At 40.6% G+C, this 15,954-nt stretch overlaps 5 protein-coding genes across 5 annotated transcripts in view; 1 reads left to right on the top strand and 4 right to left on the bottom strand.

The window, feature by feature from the left end:
• Positions 1–482: 482 nt before the first annotated feature.
• Positions 483–2,785, bottom strand: LOC104817048 (protein trichome birefringence-like 25). Its single transcript, XM_010546125.1, has 3 exons — positions 2,393–2,785; positions 1,584–1,867; positions 483–1,416 (listed from the first exon to the last, which is right to left on the bottom strand). Exons 1-3 carry the CDS (start codon positions 2,652–2,654, stop codon positions 643–645), a joined length of 1,320 nt encoding a protein of 439 aa, XP_010544427.1. The 5' UTR covers positions 2,655–2,785; the 3' UTR covers positions 483–642.
• Positions 2,786–3,322: 537 nt separating this feature from the next.
• Positions 3,323–7,164, bottom strand: LOC104817047. Its single transcript, XM_010546124.2, has 5 exons — positions 6,832–7,164; positions 4,600–6,496; positions 4,075–4,135; positions 3,765–3,991; positions 3,323–3,501 (listed from the first exon to the last, which is right to left on the bottom strand). Exons 2-5 carry the CDS (start codon positions 6,441–6,443, stop codon positions 3,444–3,446), a joined length of 2,190 nt encoding a protein of 729 aa, XP_010544426.1. The 5' UTR covers positions 6,444–6,496; positions 6,832–7,164; the 3' UTR covers positions 3,323–3,443.
• Positions 7,165–8,857: 1,693 nt separating this feature from the next.
• On the top strand, positions 8,858–11,832 carry LOC104817046 (mitochondrial adenine nucleotide transporter ADNT1). The gene is made up of 8 exons (XM_010546123.2): positions 8,858–9,244; positions 9,848–9,896; positions 9,980–10,143; positions 10,305–10,342; positions 10,553–10,665; positions 10,753–10,866; positions 10,955–11,299; positions 11,408–11,832. Exons 1-8 carry the CDS (start codon positions 9,084–9,086, stop codon positions 11,489–11,491), a joined length of 1,068 nt encoding a protein of 355 aa, XP_010544425.1. The 5' UTR covers positions 8,858–9,083; the 3' UTR covers positions 11,492–11,832.
• A 289-nt stretch (positions 11,833–12,121) lies between these two features.
• On the bottom strand, positions 12,122–13,630 carry LOC104817045. Its single transcript, XM_010546122.1, has one exon. The coding sequence runs from the start codon at positions 13,285–13,287 to the stop codon at positions 12,505–12,507; it is 783 nt and encodes a 260-aa protein (XP_010544424.1). The 5' UTR covers positions 13,288–13,630; the 3' UTR covers positions 12,122–12,504.
• Positions 13,631–14,283: 653 nt separating this feature from the next.
• Positions 14,284–15,954, bottom strand: part of LOC104817092 (reticulon-like protein B7) — a 2,801-nt gene continuing 1,130 nt past the window's right edge. Inside the window, exons 2-4 of the mRNA XM_010546169.1 lie at positions 15,176–15,330; positions 14,691–14,760; positions 14,284–14,598 (exon numbers count right to left, since the gene is read on the bottom strand). Of these exons, the coding sequence (XP_010544471.1) occupies positions 14,486–14,598; positions 14,691–14,760; positions 15,176–15,330 (338 nt within the window). The 3' untranslated portion in view covers positions 14,284–14,485. The remainder of the gene's footprint in view (positions 14,599–14,690; positions 14,761–15,175; positions 15,331–15,954) is intronic.

Here is a 15,954-nt window from a genome sequence, read left to right as displayed (position 1 = left end):
CCCCCGGTGTCTTAGCAAAACGGCAGCACATTAGCGGCTCATTGACTAGAACGACACGCTTTTTAGGTCTTCCATAACCAACCAAATAAACGGCGTCGTTTACTATTTGGGCTCCTTGAAGGCCCAATTAAAAGTTGCCTGAGCAAAATAAAGTCAGAATTTCGCTTGAAGCTCTTGCATTCGAGAATTTAGGGAATTGGGTTTTATTATTTTACCAAACCGGTTCAATCTTCGGTTTAAAATTTAAAATTTTCGCTGCTTTAGACTAAATCGGTTCAACTGTTCAATTTCGATTTAGGAAGACGTGTAATACACGACAACCACGTCAGTCGAGTCAAACGGCTAATCAATAATCAGCCGTTTTCTATTGAATATCTATTTGACAAAATTAAATGAATCTGGATATTTTTTTGGCAAATTAGAAATTAGGGTTTTTATTTGGACCATTTTCATAAACTGGGTATTTTTTTTGGAAAATTTCCTTAATTAAATAGTGTGTATCACAAACACTAGACCGGACTTCGAGAATACAATTATCTTACAAAATGATTTATTGTACAATAAAAACATTTCTGTGATCATTGATCGACCAATCTCAGACTCATTGGAAACCAACATGAAGAAATCCGAATGGTCCGACCGTCATCTGTAGCGGTCCGGACTAAGCATAATTTCCATCAGAAGATCGTTCCAATGATCTATGGGACCAGGTAAGCACCAATGAAGGCAATCATTCTGAACGTGTTCCTTCATACCTGCGAACGGATTCAGATGCCTGTACGGACCCGGGTGACCATCCGGTCTGTCCAAAGACATAGCTGTCGTATCCAGCAGTCGCATATTTCTAGAAACTTCCCGAACTTTCTGGAACTCCTCTATCTCGATCTCCCGCATCACGGAATCCACATCCTTCAACGCAATCTCGCCTTCCCCAAAGGGCATCGTTCTATTACACATCCCACCGCTGTTCCATTCCCCGTTCTCGAAATGGTCTGGCGTCGCTGTGCGGAACAGGACAAGTGGGCTGTGGTCGGATCGTGTGATGAAGTTGAAAACGAGCTCGAGGGCTTTGCGGTAGGAGTACTCGTAGCCGAGTTCGGTCAGGTTGTTCTTTCCCTGACAGTAATGGCAGCCCATTACAGCGTTGTTCTCGTGGTTTATCGTGGTTTTGAGGAACCATTTTCCACCGGAGATAACGACATAGTCGAAGTTTTGGTATTGGTCAGTCCATTTACGGTCGAGCTGGTCGAGGTAGAGCTGGATATCCGAGGAGGAAACCCCGTCAGGGTTTTCAAAGGTCTCGGCTTTGAGAAGAAAAGGAGACCAAATGACCGAAAGGGTGAAGTTGTGAGAAGGGAATCTCCATATCTTTGACCTGTACTCCTTGTCATGGTATATTTCCTCTGCATCTTCTACCTGCCATACAAGTGTAATATCTGTATATGCATGAATGCGATCCAAGTGAAATTCCAGGAGTTGAGAATTTTACTTGCAATCTAAGAAGCTTGAGCTCAATCTACATTGAATATTCAGCCAATAAAGACATTCAATCTCACTGAACAAAAGCTACAATCTCTAGATACCTGAGAGAGAATGCAGAGAAGGGACTGGACGTGGTTACGTGAAATGGAATCGCCGATGAATGCCCACCATTTGTTCCTCATTGCGTCGAGAAAATGTTTGGGATTGAACCTCGGAAGATGGCAATCTCGGGGTTTCCATCTCCAGAAAAGGAAATCAACATCAGGGCGTCCATTCCTCAAGCAATTCTGATGATCTTGGATATGGCGGCAAGTGGTGTTTGTGTACACCGGCCCTGATGGGTCAGGAACCCACTTTCCTTTGAAGATATCGCATTTCCCTGAAGCTGCATTTCTCACCACAGGGATTTATAATCAGACAGATACAAGCTTTTAGCAATTATTGCTCGAGTTCAAGCACCATCAGCTTTGAGAGATTAAAGAACCGGGCATTGAGAGAAACATGGAGAATGGTGGCGTTTGAATCAAACACGTTGAGAAATTTCATCATTTGCAGATGAATAAATCCGGACAAGTAATTCTTTTCAGATGCAATAAAGAAAAGGAAAGAGAGGAGGTGATCATTTCCAGGAGAGTTGATGAAGAAAACACTCTTTTTGCTCACTCGCCATTTTTAAGGAGCTCAGTCTCCGTCATGCCCAAAAAAATCAAAACCCAGCAAATAAAGTAATTCCTCTGAAATTCTCCAAGATGCTGAATCGCCCAAAATTCCCAATCAAATAAAGGATCAAAACTAGAGCAGCGAAAGATGTCAAGGAACAAACCCATTTCCTCTGTTTGCCCGGATCTGATTCATATTTCAAATATTGCAGAAATGTATAGATGAATCAACAATAGCAACAAATTCTCACCATTCTGTGAAGCAATTGTGATATTTTCCGGGGAATCGACAGAGACCGAAGCTTGGGAGCCAGCAGAGAGATCCGAAGGGGGAGATTCCGGTGCGGTCTGGACATCGGGAACTGGAGAGGCGACGAAGGAATCGGAGATGAGAAGACGGAAAGCGAGGCCGATCAGAAGGAACGAAACGAGGAGCTTGACAAAGATTTGATTGCGTGGGCGAGAGGAAACAAATGGGCTCGTGTCAACCAGATTCTTCATGCTTTTAAACATTTAATCCAAAAATTTTCTGAAGAAATATCAGAGAGAGAGAAGAACAGGTAAAGTGGTTTCTAAGCTATTGAATGCATTGTAGTTGTTCTCCCTGGTGATCAAGAAACGATCTCAATGTTAAAATGATTAAAGAGCTCTGTTGTTAAGAAATAAAGGGCATAAAATTATATCTATATATATATATATATATATATATTCTTCAAGTGCAAGAAGAAGGCATCAAATGTTGTGATAATTGTATTATGGTGGGGACAAATGACCAAAAATAATTAAACTTTGGTAAATAATCATATTTCGCCTTGTTTCGAGTGTAAAATATCCGTGGAGGCGTGGAGAAGAATGAATGTTCTGTTCCGAGTGGTTCTGTCGTCTTTTTCAATTTTGTTTTAAATTTAATAACCATTTCATGACATCTTAATTGATAAATATATCATTTATTTATAGGCCCATTGGACGTTGAACTCGAGTCCATGGGCCTACAACCATTAAATCCTATGGACCCACCGCCCTTTTCCACGCCCCCCTTTTCTTTATTTATTACTATAACCAGAAAAAAAAAGATTATCCACAATAAAACTAATAATTCGTACAATAACATATATATGGTTTTCTGGACCAACACTCACAAACCGAACGGTACCAAAAGAATGGAAATAATAATAACCTTTTACAGACCCAAAAAAAAAAAAAAAACAAAGGTATGACATATCAAGCACAATTTACATTTAAAAAATAAAAACTCCAATAATGAATATTGAAACTGGAATTTGGAGAGGTCCGAATGAATGTTCATGAAACCCGTCTTCTGGGAACTTTCATGCCGAACCCGTGCTGCTTCTTCTCAACCCTTTTCAACAAAATCCCACAACCGCAGCCTATGTTAGTTATCTCATAATATAGTCCATCAAATGACAGGCCGTGTATCAAATATGCAGCCATCTATCCTAGGCATGTGCATGTGCTCAGAATATTGTTGTTACATGTTCGATGGGTTACTGAATAGAGAGAGCTGTTTCCTTAAGGCCAGCCGTGTAAAAGGGTCTCTACTAAAACAAGCATATGTAATGTAGGTAGCTTCAATCTATACGTGTGATGGTTTGGAGTGCTTACGATGGGGCTAGTTTGCCAAGGCTGTCAAGTTCTTCACCCGAATCTCCGTCGAGGACTCTGCCTGATATATCGATGACGTAAGAACGGTCAATCTCCCGAGGAAGCCCTCTCCCCGCAAGTAAATCCAGATCTCTCGGATGAAGCTCTCTTCCATTCACAAACACGCCTGTGTTTCCTCCAGCGCAGTTATCCGGCATCGGGGGATGGCTGAACTCCTCGATAAATGGCTGCAAGAATAGTTTCAAACCATTCAGAAAGAAAGAAATTCCAAGCCTAAGTCGAAATTTCGAAAAGAGTGTTGAGATCTTACCGGTATGATGCCAAGACATGGCTTGCCCATCACACCCCAGAACCCAGCACGGTAATCATACCTGGTCACATAAGAACCAATTGAAAAAATGATTATGATTCATAGGAAGGTGTTATCATCCCACATTACCCACGAACTCAAGCCATTAAGCAATTGAACAACCTTGCCCTGCCTAGATGGTTACATACAGTAGTACAGTACTAACCAATAAGAGTCTAAACCCTCGTTAGGATGATACCAACCTTCTCAAGTATCGGTGGAAATTAGACATAAAAAGCTATCTGGTAATGGAAAGGTGCCACTAGACTTCAAAACCATCAACAATTCCCATACTTGGATGTGTTCAAGTTCAAGGTCATGGCAGGTGTACAGAAATAGCAGGCCACATGAACAAAGCAATTGGATATATAACAGCTTAATTATATACCAACGTTCAGATGTATGCTGAAATTGACTATAACAGCTGATAACAAAATTATCCCACAATGACAAAAAGCCTCAGAAACATAAGAGGAGCAGACATACCAGTAGTTTCCAGGTTGTATTGGTCCAGCCAATTTCTCAGCTCTCCTAACCTGATCTTCAGGTATCAGTCGCCCATTCACCCATATCTCTTGTTGTGACTTCCCATTTTCTTCATTTTGATCCTTAGAGCCGTTATTGGTTACTTCCACAAAAGCAGAACCACTTCCTTTTCGGCTTCTTACTCTGCTGTCTTCTTCGCTTCTGGTAGAGTCCCTAAAATCTTCAGATGCATCGGTGTTAGAGTATCCATTATAAGAGACATCTGTCTCGGTAGCCACTGATTCTGGGTTCAGCGAGTCCTGTTTCGAGTAGGATTCCTGCTTTTCCGAGTTAATACTTAACTGGGCCATGCCGTAACTGAGTGCCACCCGGTTTATGTTAGAATACTCAAAGAGTTCGTGGAGAGAACCTTGAGCAGGAGTAGGTTCCGAAACTTTTGTGTCTTTAACTCGATGGCGGACAGACTTGATCACCCTTTGTTGTCCATCAGAAGTTTTTGACTTCTCATCATCAGAATGTTGTCTAGGAGACTGAGATTGGACGCTTTGAATATCCCGGATTTTTGTAGATTCCTCAGCTGATTCTTCGTCCATACACTGAAAATTGTTTCCAGAGTCATTGTAATCAACAGAGGAGAGATCAGCACTTGGTTGACTAACATGGCCGTGAGAAGAATTTAGAACGGCATTTTTTACTTCTGGGCTCATGCTTCTGTCTTCTACATCTCTGGAAACCGTGTCTGTTTCCACTTGGCCAGAAGTAAAAACAAGTTTCTTATCGACAATAGTGAAGTTGATTACTTCAGAACAAGCACCACATTGCAACTTTTTCTGCTTTTCCAGAACAATCAGCGGTTTCTTAGGCAAATACAGCAGCTCAAAGCAATTGTGGCAAGCTATGAAAGGAGCACCACCTGCCAGAGGACGGCAACAGCGAGCATCAGTGTCTGATACAGCTTTTTGGACATTCCCACGAGCAAATGTGCCACCCATTTCAGAGTCAAGATCACTTGGCCACCTTGTGTGGCCTTGTGGGCCAGAAGAACTCATCGAAGAATGAAAAGTACTCGAGCTATTATAGCTCTGTGAACCGAATGGCGTGAATTTCTCCCGTTGATGTGAAACAGGGCTATACGGTACATCACCATACCTACTTGGTGGAGGTTGAAAGAATGGATGATACCTAGGATCCTGTGGGTGTGGCTCCAATATATCTGGACCAATATCAGCATACTGACGAGTTGTTGGATAACTTGGATTGGGGTAATGACCCGGATGCCAATTCGTGTGTCTCCTATGGGGTTGGAACCCAAAAGGGTCTCTGTACCCTGGAATATGAGCTGAGTTACTCGTTGAAGGATACATCCTTCCATGCATCGGCATTGGTCTCCCTCCATAAGGAGATGGCTCGGGGTAGGGATGGTAAAACAAAGTTCCTGGGACATGTTTTCCAGGACCAGGAAAGGGCATTGGTGGCTGATCTGATTCATTAGGTTTATCAACCACGTTAGAACCACGAAGAAGATGCTCCTTTATGGAATCTAACCTCCTTAGAAGCTCAGCACGTTCTTGACCTGTATATTGAACTGGATTGCTTGGTTTCCTCCCATGTGGTTTATGTGAACTAGAAGAAGAATCTGACCCATAGTTCGGCTCTTCAAACTCCTCATCTCTCACACTCTTTCCTGATCTACGAGACCCAGGCCTTGAATTTGAATCGTCTTGATGTTTTCTCATCGGACTGGAAGAATCATTCTTCTCCCCGACACACTTTTCTTCACTCCTCGAGGAACCAGCGTCTGATTCGACATCTGCTTCATGTACGTCCCCTCCTCCTCCCCTCATTAGCTTCTCCGGGCGTTGCTGAAGAAATTGCTTTTAGGGTTTTGTTCAATTGACTGCAAATCAAATAGTCGGCGAAAGAACAAAGTTCCTTTAGACTGTAAGTCTGTAACTGGGAAAAAGTTCGCATCTAGAATCATATTTCCTCCAATCGGATTAAACTGAATCGGCAAATACTACCGTTGAGCTTTCTCATCCATGTTAAATGAAACCATCAACAGATTAAACTTCTATATTTCTAAGAGAATCTGAAAGGGGAAAACGGAAAACAGCTTCGCTAAGTTGCTGGATTCAAGCGAACAAGCCATAAACCATTTTCTGAGATTTCCACACGCTGTCCGGGATTTTCTGAGTATCCTAACGGGAGAAAACGTGACAGAGAGAAACTCACCTCGAGGAACAAAGTTGCCGGCGACGAGCTGATGAGCGGATAAAATAGGCGATTTCTGGTCGGAGTCGTCGATACGAGGATCAAAGAAGCAACCTTAATCTCCTTGACGACGCAGCCATTTCTGGATGTAGTTTTGAAAATTCAGAGGAATTAAATAACAAAAAAATACTACTATTCTTTCTCGCAGCAAATATCAATCGGGGGAAGAAAAAAAAAATTATCGTGTGAATAGTGTTTGATTGCGGGGAAACTTGAACCGGAGGATTAGAGAAAATAATGGTAATTTTCTCACACTTTACTTAGCTTTCCCGGGAACCAAACAGGGAGAGAGAAAATAAGAGTGATTTTGAAATATTCCGGAGGGAGCACCCTGTTTGTTTTTGTTCTAATTGTAAACAAATCGACGTGCAGGTTGTCCAAGTTAATGCTGCCATGTTCCCAGGACGTGCTTATAAGTTATAAGTTCTCCTGTTGTTTTTTTCTTTATATAAATTTAATTTTTTTAACCTTTTATGTCCGTATGAGAGCTCGTACGGATAGATATTTCAGTTTTATATTCGATTATTGTGATTTTAAAACATCTATATATTTATTCAGATTTTATATTAAATACTGTTCAATCGGGTTAGTTTCGATTTCAATTCGCGGTTTGTAATCAAAATATAAAACTCTGTGTTTTCTAAAATATTAACAGTTTTTTTTTGTTATTTTTATATACATTTCGATGTGGATTCGGGTTTCAATTTTTTCTTATAAAAATATTATAACTACTATGTTTTTATATCAGATTTTATTGGACTACATTTACGTATTATTCGATTCGGACCGAATGTGATATACCAAAATAATAATAACGGTCATCATCACCACCATCATCATTATTATTATTAATATTATTATTATTATTGAATGATATTTAAAATGTAAATTGGGAGGGTCGCTAGTTTTTCTTCGAAAATATTTGGAAAGGATAATAATAATATTTGAACTCTCTATTTATTTATTTATTTTAAATACGGTCGCCCCTTTTGACTCCATCTTGGTTGTACATACAGATAATTATATTAATAAAGGCGACAGCTGAAAAGTCATACCTGTCTGAGTCGTTCAAGTAACCCCAGTCCATTTGCTGATACTATAAATGAAATTAATGCATAAACAGCCATAGTCATCGTTAATTAATACTCGAAGAAAAATATTATCATAAATGTTTTATATATATATATATATATATATATATTGATTTGACACAACTCTGGCCCAAAGCCCATGTTCAACGCTCTTATATTATTGAGCCGATGTTGGATCTGGGCCAAGCTGGGCTGAGCTGAGGCTGTCTTTAGTATGTGATTCTTATTGTCAATGTGGTCCAATGTTCTTTAAAATCCATATATTATATACAGTATTCTCTTTAAAAAATATTCCAAAAATAAAATCCACAATATTCACTGGAATATTTTTGCAAGACAAATTCAACAACTCCCTCCCCCCACCCGTGTATTAAATTAATTAAAACCAAATTAATTGTGGTGTAAATAAATTAATATAGAACTGCTGAGAGCGATTACCAATTACTTTGTTATGGTATTTGCAGGAAAATTATGCAAGTACGGAAAGAATAAACAAAGATCGTAATAGAATTTCCAGAAAGGAATCGTTTTACATATTTATAATCCAAAACACATGTATTACGATCACCATTATCCATAAGAATCGAGGAGAAAATAAAATTCACATTGACTTGAAAATTTCATTTTATAAAAAAAATAAATATGCTGGGCCTAAAATTTACGTGGTAGGAAATTATTTTTGTTTCTCAAGGGATGACGGGGGCCACAAGATGCAAAAGCGCTCTCAACTACTCGCGATGGTTACACCACCGCTTAAACCATTGCGATGATTCCACGTGGCAAACAAACACCGAGGAGAGTACTCACCACGCCCTCGAAGATGCGCGTGGCTTTATCACCTTGAACGGCAACAAAACCCTCGATCCATTTCATTACAAAAGGCGCGCTCCAGTGATCAGACGCCGTCATTACTCTCAAGTAGTGTGATTTGTTTGTGAGACTTTTATCACTGCCGCCACGGTAAATTCGGTGGTGAACCTTCTCGATTCGTTCATCGTCGTACGGAGATAGGAGATTCTGAAACTTTGACGGAATCTTAGGGCTCATACTGTGTTATTACCTCCTCGCTGATTGATTTTTCTCTCTATCGGAGTAATTTATTGTGTTGGTGGTGGTTCATTGATGGCTTCGGAGGATGTGAAGACGAGCGAATCGGCAGCGGTTTCGACGATCGTTAATCTGGCGGAGGAGGCGAAGTTGGCGAGGGAGGGAGTCAAGGCTCCGAGCTACGCCGTTCTCAGTGTTTGCAAGTCTCTCGTCGCTGGCGGCGTTGCTGGTGGATTGTGAGTTGCTATTTTCTATTTTCTAATTTTCTTCGTTTCTGTTTCAATTCGAAAAATGAAAGATCTCTTGAAACGTTGCGTAGGATCATTCGTTGGATCGATTAATTTGTTGAGCAACGTAACCGGGATGCGGAACTTGGATTTTTGGATTTTCTTTTACCATTTTGCTATTGATGAATGCTTCGAGGAAAAGTCTTAATTCTAGTGCTCATGTATTGTTGCGGAAGGCAATTTAGGCAGAGCGGGCTGTTTTTTCCCTTTCATTGAATTTGCGAGGTCCAAATCCGTGTTCGAGCAATCAATATAGATATTCAAAGTTATTCTGGTTGCTGCAGAGCTTTTTGAGATTACCGAGCATTCTTTTCGAGGTGCAGGCTCAGCCATACATCGTAGCCAGTATGATCAATATAGATTTTGCGGCAGAATATATCGAGCTAGCTATGTCGCTCTAGTCTCCTCCTAGTATCCGATGTGGATATAGATATACAGCAAGAGTAGTTAGTTTGCGTAGTTTCACTTCGAGTTTCAGTAGGTATGTTAAACATTAAGCGTGCACATTTGTTTCTTATGATAGTGTTTTTTTGCTTATGTGTATTTGATCAGGTCTCGCACTGCAGTTGCACCCCTGGAAAGGTTAAAGATTCTCTTACAGGTTTTTTCCAGTCACCTGGTTGATTCTTTGGAATTTCATGTAAATGCTTTCTCAAACTCGATATACGGTTTGTTAATGTGTAGGTCCAAAACCCACATAGCATAAAATATAATGGAACAATTCAAGGATTGAAGTATATTTGGAAGACAGAAGGCTTTCGTGGGCTGTTCAAAGGAAATGGTACCAACTGTGCTCGTATAGTTCCGAATTCAGCCGTCAAGTTTTTCAGCTATGAGCAAGCTTCGAAGTATGTTATTTACTTTTTCCGTGGCTAAGTGTGTCATTCTGTTTGGGTTCAATCTTCTTAATTCTTCTAAAAGTTTTCATGTATTGACATTTACCAGTTAGCTATAGTTTGCCTGTTAAAATTATTTCTTCGGTTTAATTTCTGCTACTTTTCTTTGCCAGGGGAATATTATACATGTACAGGCAGCAGACAGGAAATGGTAAATTATTTATTCACATTTGATTTCTTATTGTTCTGTCTCAAAATATCTATAGGTGTCAACTTTACTATAACTTGGTTGTTTAATTTGCTTGTGAGTTAAGCTTTCAGAGCTACATTTTAGTCAAATGTCACTAGCCATTTGCGTTGGTTCTAGAATACTCGCTCATTTTATGAGTTCTTTGGATCTGGATTTATGCCTTTTCTGCAGAGAATGCTCAGCTCACTCCAGTTTTACGCCTTGGAGCTGGTGCAACCGCTGGAATAATAGCTATGTCTGCAACATATCCAATGGATATGGTGCGGGGAAGGCTAACTGTCCAGGTACTATTTGTATCCCAACTAATGAGCGCTGACACCTTTTTTTTCTTTTTTTACTTCTGCAAAGATGAATATGATTGTTTTTTACAGACTGCAAACTCTCCTTATCAATATAGAGGAATATTCCATGCTTTGTCAACTGTTCTGCGAGAGGAAGGACCACGTGCCTTGTACCGTGGTTGGCTTCCATCAGTGATTGGAGTGGTAAAAAATTTCAGCTCTTCTCCTTTGAACTTAATACTACAACTTTACCATTTAATGGAACCCTTAATTGTCTGGTGCGGTTATGCAGGTTCCATATGTGGGCTTGAACTTTGCAGTGTATGAATCACTAAAAGACTGGCTAGTAAAAGCAAATCCATATGGGCTGGCACAAGATTCGGAATTGAGCGTGACGACAAGGCTTGCATGCGGTGCTGCAGCTGGAACAGTAGGCCAGACAGTTGCCTATCCGCTTGATGTTATTCGTAGAAGAATGCAAATGGTTGGGTGGAAGGATGCTTCTTCAGTTGTTACTGGGGATGGAAGGGGCAAGGCTTCTCATGAATACAGCGGCATGATCGATGCGTTCAGGAAAACAGTTCGTCACGAGGGCTTTGGAGCACTGTACAAGGGATTGGTTCCCAATTCAGTGAAGGTTCTGTCCCCTCATCCATTTCCTAGTTTACGAATTAATTAACATAAATGCTCAAATGATTTGATATCTATACCAGTTGATATAATCTTATTGCATTGTGTTTTTCAGGTTGTACCATCGATTGCGATAGCATTTGTGACATATGAGGTGGTGAAGGACTTGTTAGGAGTCGAGTTTAGGATATCAGACTGAACTGAAACTGAAGCTTGGATTCATAATCACCCACCCGTTATTTCTTGGAAACGGACTTCTGTTTTTTTAGCCGACAGGGAAAGAAATAGAAGTTCAATTATAGGCAGAATTCATCCCCTTCGAGCCGTTCAAAGGACAAGCCTAGCCGAACTGTTTAAACGTTTTGTTTTGTTTTGTTTTTTTTGCCAGTTGTCTGTTTTGTTTCACTTGTTATCAAATTGTAGCTTCTAGTTGCTGGAGTAATAAATAAGTCACTGGCTTGACTTGAACTATAACCGTAGGAACCGAAGAAAAATGTTTCTCGTTATGGAGGATTAATATTTGCCTGCTCTTGTGTTTCAGCTGAGTTAGAAAGTCAATTTAATTAATGGTAAGTATCTTGTTCAAATGTGTCTGATAACTGTAGAGCAGAAATCTATCTATATGCTGTTCCCGCTTGCGAAAATGTCTTTGTTTCTTGCAGTCTAAGCAAGTTCCGAGTCAGAACATGGTCGGAGCGCAGTCGCAGTATCTTCGGGCTTGCCAGCATCAGGTGACTCGTAGAGTTGAGTCTTTGTTTTATATATATATATATATATATATATATATATATATATATATATATTGCATATGCCCTCGGGATTGTGAACAACGGGCGAGCCTTAGGGTGGCATTACCAACCAAATCCCACACACAAAGATAGTAGGATGGTAATTCGTCTCTGTTAAATTCTCAATTCTCAGGCAATGCGTTATGGTAACTTATCTCTGTTGGATTCATTTCGATTTAATTTCGTATATATATTAAATCTTGCATATTTGGTGGAATCTATTTTACTTAGTTATCTCACATTTAATACTTCGGCAGAATTTTGAATCTTGCATATTTCCAACTAAAAAATTCACACACTTTTTCGAGGAAAAAAGAAAGATCAAAATCTAAAGTTTTGGTTGTAACCATGTATGAGCGAGGGTCGATGTACACGTGGCAATGATCTGCAGCAAGCAAAAATTCCATCTCATCCTGGCCGTCCATCATTTCTCCTCTCGGAACGCACCGCACACACCTGATGATTTCATCAAGAAACAGCACAGCAATCCTCCGCCGTCCGATGACGATCCCATGTGATTCTTTCCCGCCAAATCTCGAATCCTGTTCCACTCCGTCAATGGCGACGAAGACGATGGTAGAGGAGACGACGCCGCTGAGTCAGGACCGTCGGAGTAATCCACCGATCCTGAGTACGAATTCTCCTTCGAACTCGCTGCTCCGTTGTCGGCGCGGCCGATCTCCGCCACGGCGGCCGCAGATCTGGACTTCTTCATTCTTCGCCCCCGGCGACTCTCCGTCGTGTTCTCCCGGACTACGTTAAAGATGTCTGCGGTGATTTCAGAGGAGTCGATGACCATGGCGCCGATGTTGAGAACGCCGTGGAACTTCCCCGAGGGACGGCGGATCTGGAGCGCGAGGAGCGATGGAGCCTTCAAGGAGACAGTTGGGAGGAAATTACTGACAAGAAAGCGGACGGTGCCGATCAGATGATCGCGGAGATAACCGATGGTGTAGATTTCGATGGAGACGCCGGAAGTTTCTCGAGAGAGGAAATCGGCTGAGACTTGAAAGAGGAATTTGTCGTTCCAGATGGGGTTTTCGGCGCCGATTCGGTCGATTCGTGTCCGGAGTTTGCAGGAGGGGTCGACCCAAACGACCGCGTAGGTCTGCATTCGCCGGAGCTTTCCGGACGGCTCTTTCAATCCTTGAGCCGATATCAAGTTGATCTGCAGAACGTGCGTTTCCTTTCGAATACCTTCTTCCATCTCTCTCTCTCTCTCTCTCTCTCTCTCTTTTCTGTTTGAATTCTTGGTTTCTGTTACGTTGGAATTCACACCATCGAGAGAGACCACGACGGAATTCGATCGAATTCAGACGGGAGAAGAGTCTTTGACGGCGGAGAGGTAAGGCTCCAGAGAAATGAGGTCAATGGTAGAGAGAGGTTAAGATGGATATGAGTGAGAGAGCGACTGTGTGTGTGTGAACAGGGGATGGGGGATTTTGAAGAAGACGACGGCTGATGCTCAATTACGATATTGTCCTTCAGTTTTTTGGAAGAAAACTTTGATAAAAGCCCGGGGGAATTATATGTTTTGACTTTTGATATATATGGTGGTTAAATGAAATTGTTTAGTAATTAACAACACCAAATTTAATTGATGCTTTGGCACAAACTTACTCTCAAACGCCATACGCAATTATATAAAATCATAGTTCAAATAATAATATCTTTTATCATAACAGATTATACGAACTCTTTCGACCGTCATAGAATATTTTAACAATGTTTAAAATGATTTAATAAATAACTAATTATTAATATGTACTCTATCTCATTCGCATAACTGAGTGTTATTTTAAAACAGATTAGTAAACATCCGTTGGACCATATGTAGAGATATGCTTGCTATTTTAATCGGCTCTCCCTCCCTCCAGCTGCTGGAGAGGGAGTGCCAATATTTAATTTCGTCTCTTTTATGAAGCCGACAGAAGCCATCGCCGAGGTGGAAGAGTTCCGTTCAGGTGGTGGAGTACTCCTATCCCAGGTCCCATACTCGAGCCACATGGAGAGTGAGACGTAGTTAGGTACGTTTTAAAAATTGTTTTCGGAACTAGGATAAATGTAATCGGGTCGAAAGCTCGAGAACGGTTCTAGTTTAAAAAAAAACTTAGGTTATTTTGTTTCTTATGGGACTCATTTTTTGCTCTAAAGCCCATACCATGCTTGGCCCACAGCCTATTCCCACCAACCAAGCTTTATACCAAACAAGCATTAGATTTCGCGGTCAGAAAGTAACTAATCGACCTGAACTCAACAAGGGTAAAGCTCCAGACCAATACATAATGAAGAAATCGAAACAATTGAGACCAAAAATTGGGATAAACTAACTTAGGCTTGATCATATCTAATTTAATTTCGATTTTGAGATGTGGAAAAAGGGCATCTTACTCAAAACCTTGGCTTCAAAAACTTTGGTACCGCTTCTCAATCTCAATCACAGCCTTCTCTGCGATTGGATCGATATCATCTTCGTACTTCTCGTACAGCTTCGGCACGGTGTGGACTCGAACAAAACCTGTCCAATCCATGCGTGTTATTTTAAACGGACAAGCGAGGCATTTCAGAACCAGTTTTAGCTTCTTCATTTTTTTTGGTGTGCGTACTTACAGAAGTAAACCAACGACAAGAAGCTGAACCAGTTGCCGATGATTGATACAAGCCATAATCCAGCCACTACCTTGTTTCAGAAACAAAAGGAATTAGATCATTCTAGAGGCAGCACCGAAGAAAAAAGAGTAGCAAAACAGCTGAGTACACGGCTGGTAAAAAAATTTGAAAGTCATGGTATTCCATTCGACCCGCATGTTGGTCTAATTCTTAGAAAAAAACCTGAAATTTGGATTTAGATTCGGGTATTAATGTATGAGAGGACTAATTACCTCGGGTGCCCCAAGAGTAACTAATTTACACTTTGACCCCTAAATATATATATATATATAATACATTTACATTTTGTCTATAAGATTTCAGGTCTGAACATTATGGAGATCCGACTGGTGAGAAATTCGGGTTTGGGTTCAGATAACCCGAAAATATTGGGTACGGATGGTGCCTACCCCAAGCTGAGTGTCCCCTGAGTGAATCGGCCTTACCATTAGAAACATTTTCAGGTCTCTCTCAAGTGCGAGTCTCCTTAAAACTGCAAAGGCACAGTTGAGATCCACTATGAATGCAGAAACGGTTTGGAGACAAGGAAATGAGGAATCTGATATGCACCGAGAGAGATAAGTGAAGCAGGGAAAACAAACTTACTTGTTCATGAATGTATGTGCATTTGACCAGAAAGTTCTTTCCTCGATTGCTCACTGTACACTCAATTGCATGGGATAACTACATACGAAATTGTCAATCACTATTGAAACGCTGTTCCGACACCAGTTCTCTGTAAAACAAACCCGTGCTGATTATCGACGTACAGAATTATGCAAAGAAAACCATGGAACATTGCAATATCTCGTTTTCATGGCCGAAAGATAAACAAATTATTAGGGGTGTCAAAATGGCCGGGCCGGGCCGGCCCGACCCGAAACACACGCGGGCTTAAAATCTTGGGCCCGAGGCCCGGTCCAATGGGCTTTTTTCGGGTTCAGACCGAGCTTCGGGCTTTTTTTAAAAAAAATAATAACAAAATAAAAATTATTAATAAAAATTTATCAAAATAGAAAAAAAATTAATATATACTGAAGATAATAAAAAATAAAGTTTTGATAAAAATATTTATTAATATATAAGTAATTTAAGAGAAATTTCCGGACGGCTCTTTCAATCCTTGAGCCGATATCAAGTTGATCTGCAGAACGTGCGTTTCCTTTCGAATACCTTCTTCCATCTCTCTCTCTCTCTCTCTCTCTCTCTCTTTTCTGTTTGCATT

The sequence above is a fragment of the Tarenaya hassleriana genome, unplaced genomic scaffold, assembly GCF_000463585.1.
Source record: "Tarenaya hassleriana unplaced genomic scaffold, ASM46358v1 Cleome26, whole genome shotgun sequence".
Taxonomy (NCBI): Eukaryota; Viridiplantae; Streptophyta; class Magnoliopsida; order Brassicales; family Cleomaceae; genus Tarenaya; species Tarenaya hassleriana.
Note: the sequence above shows the minus strand (reverse complement) of the source record. Positions and strands in the feature narration are given on the sequence as shown.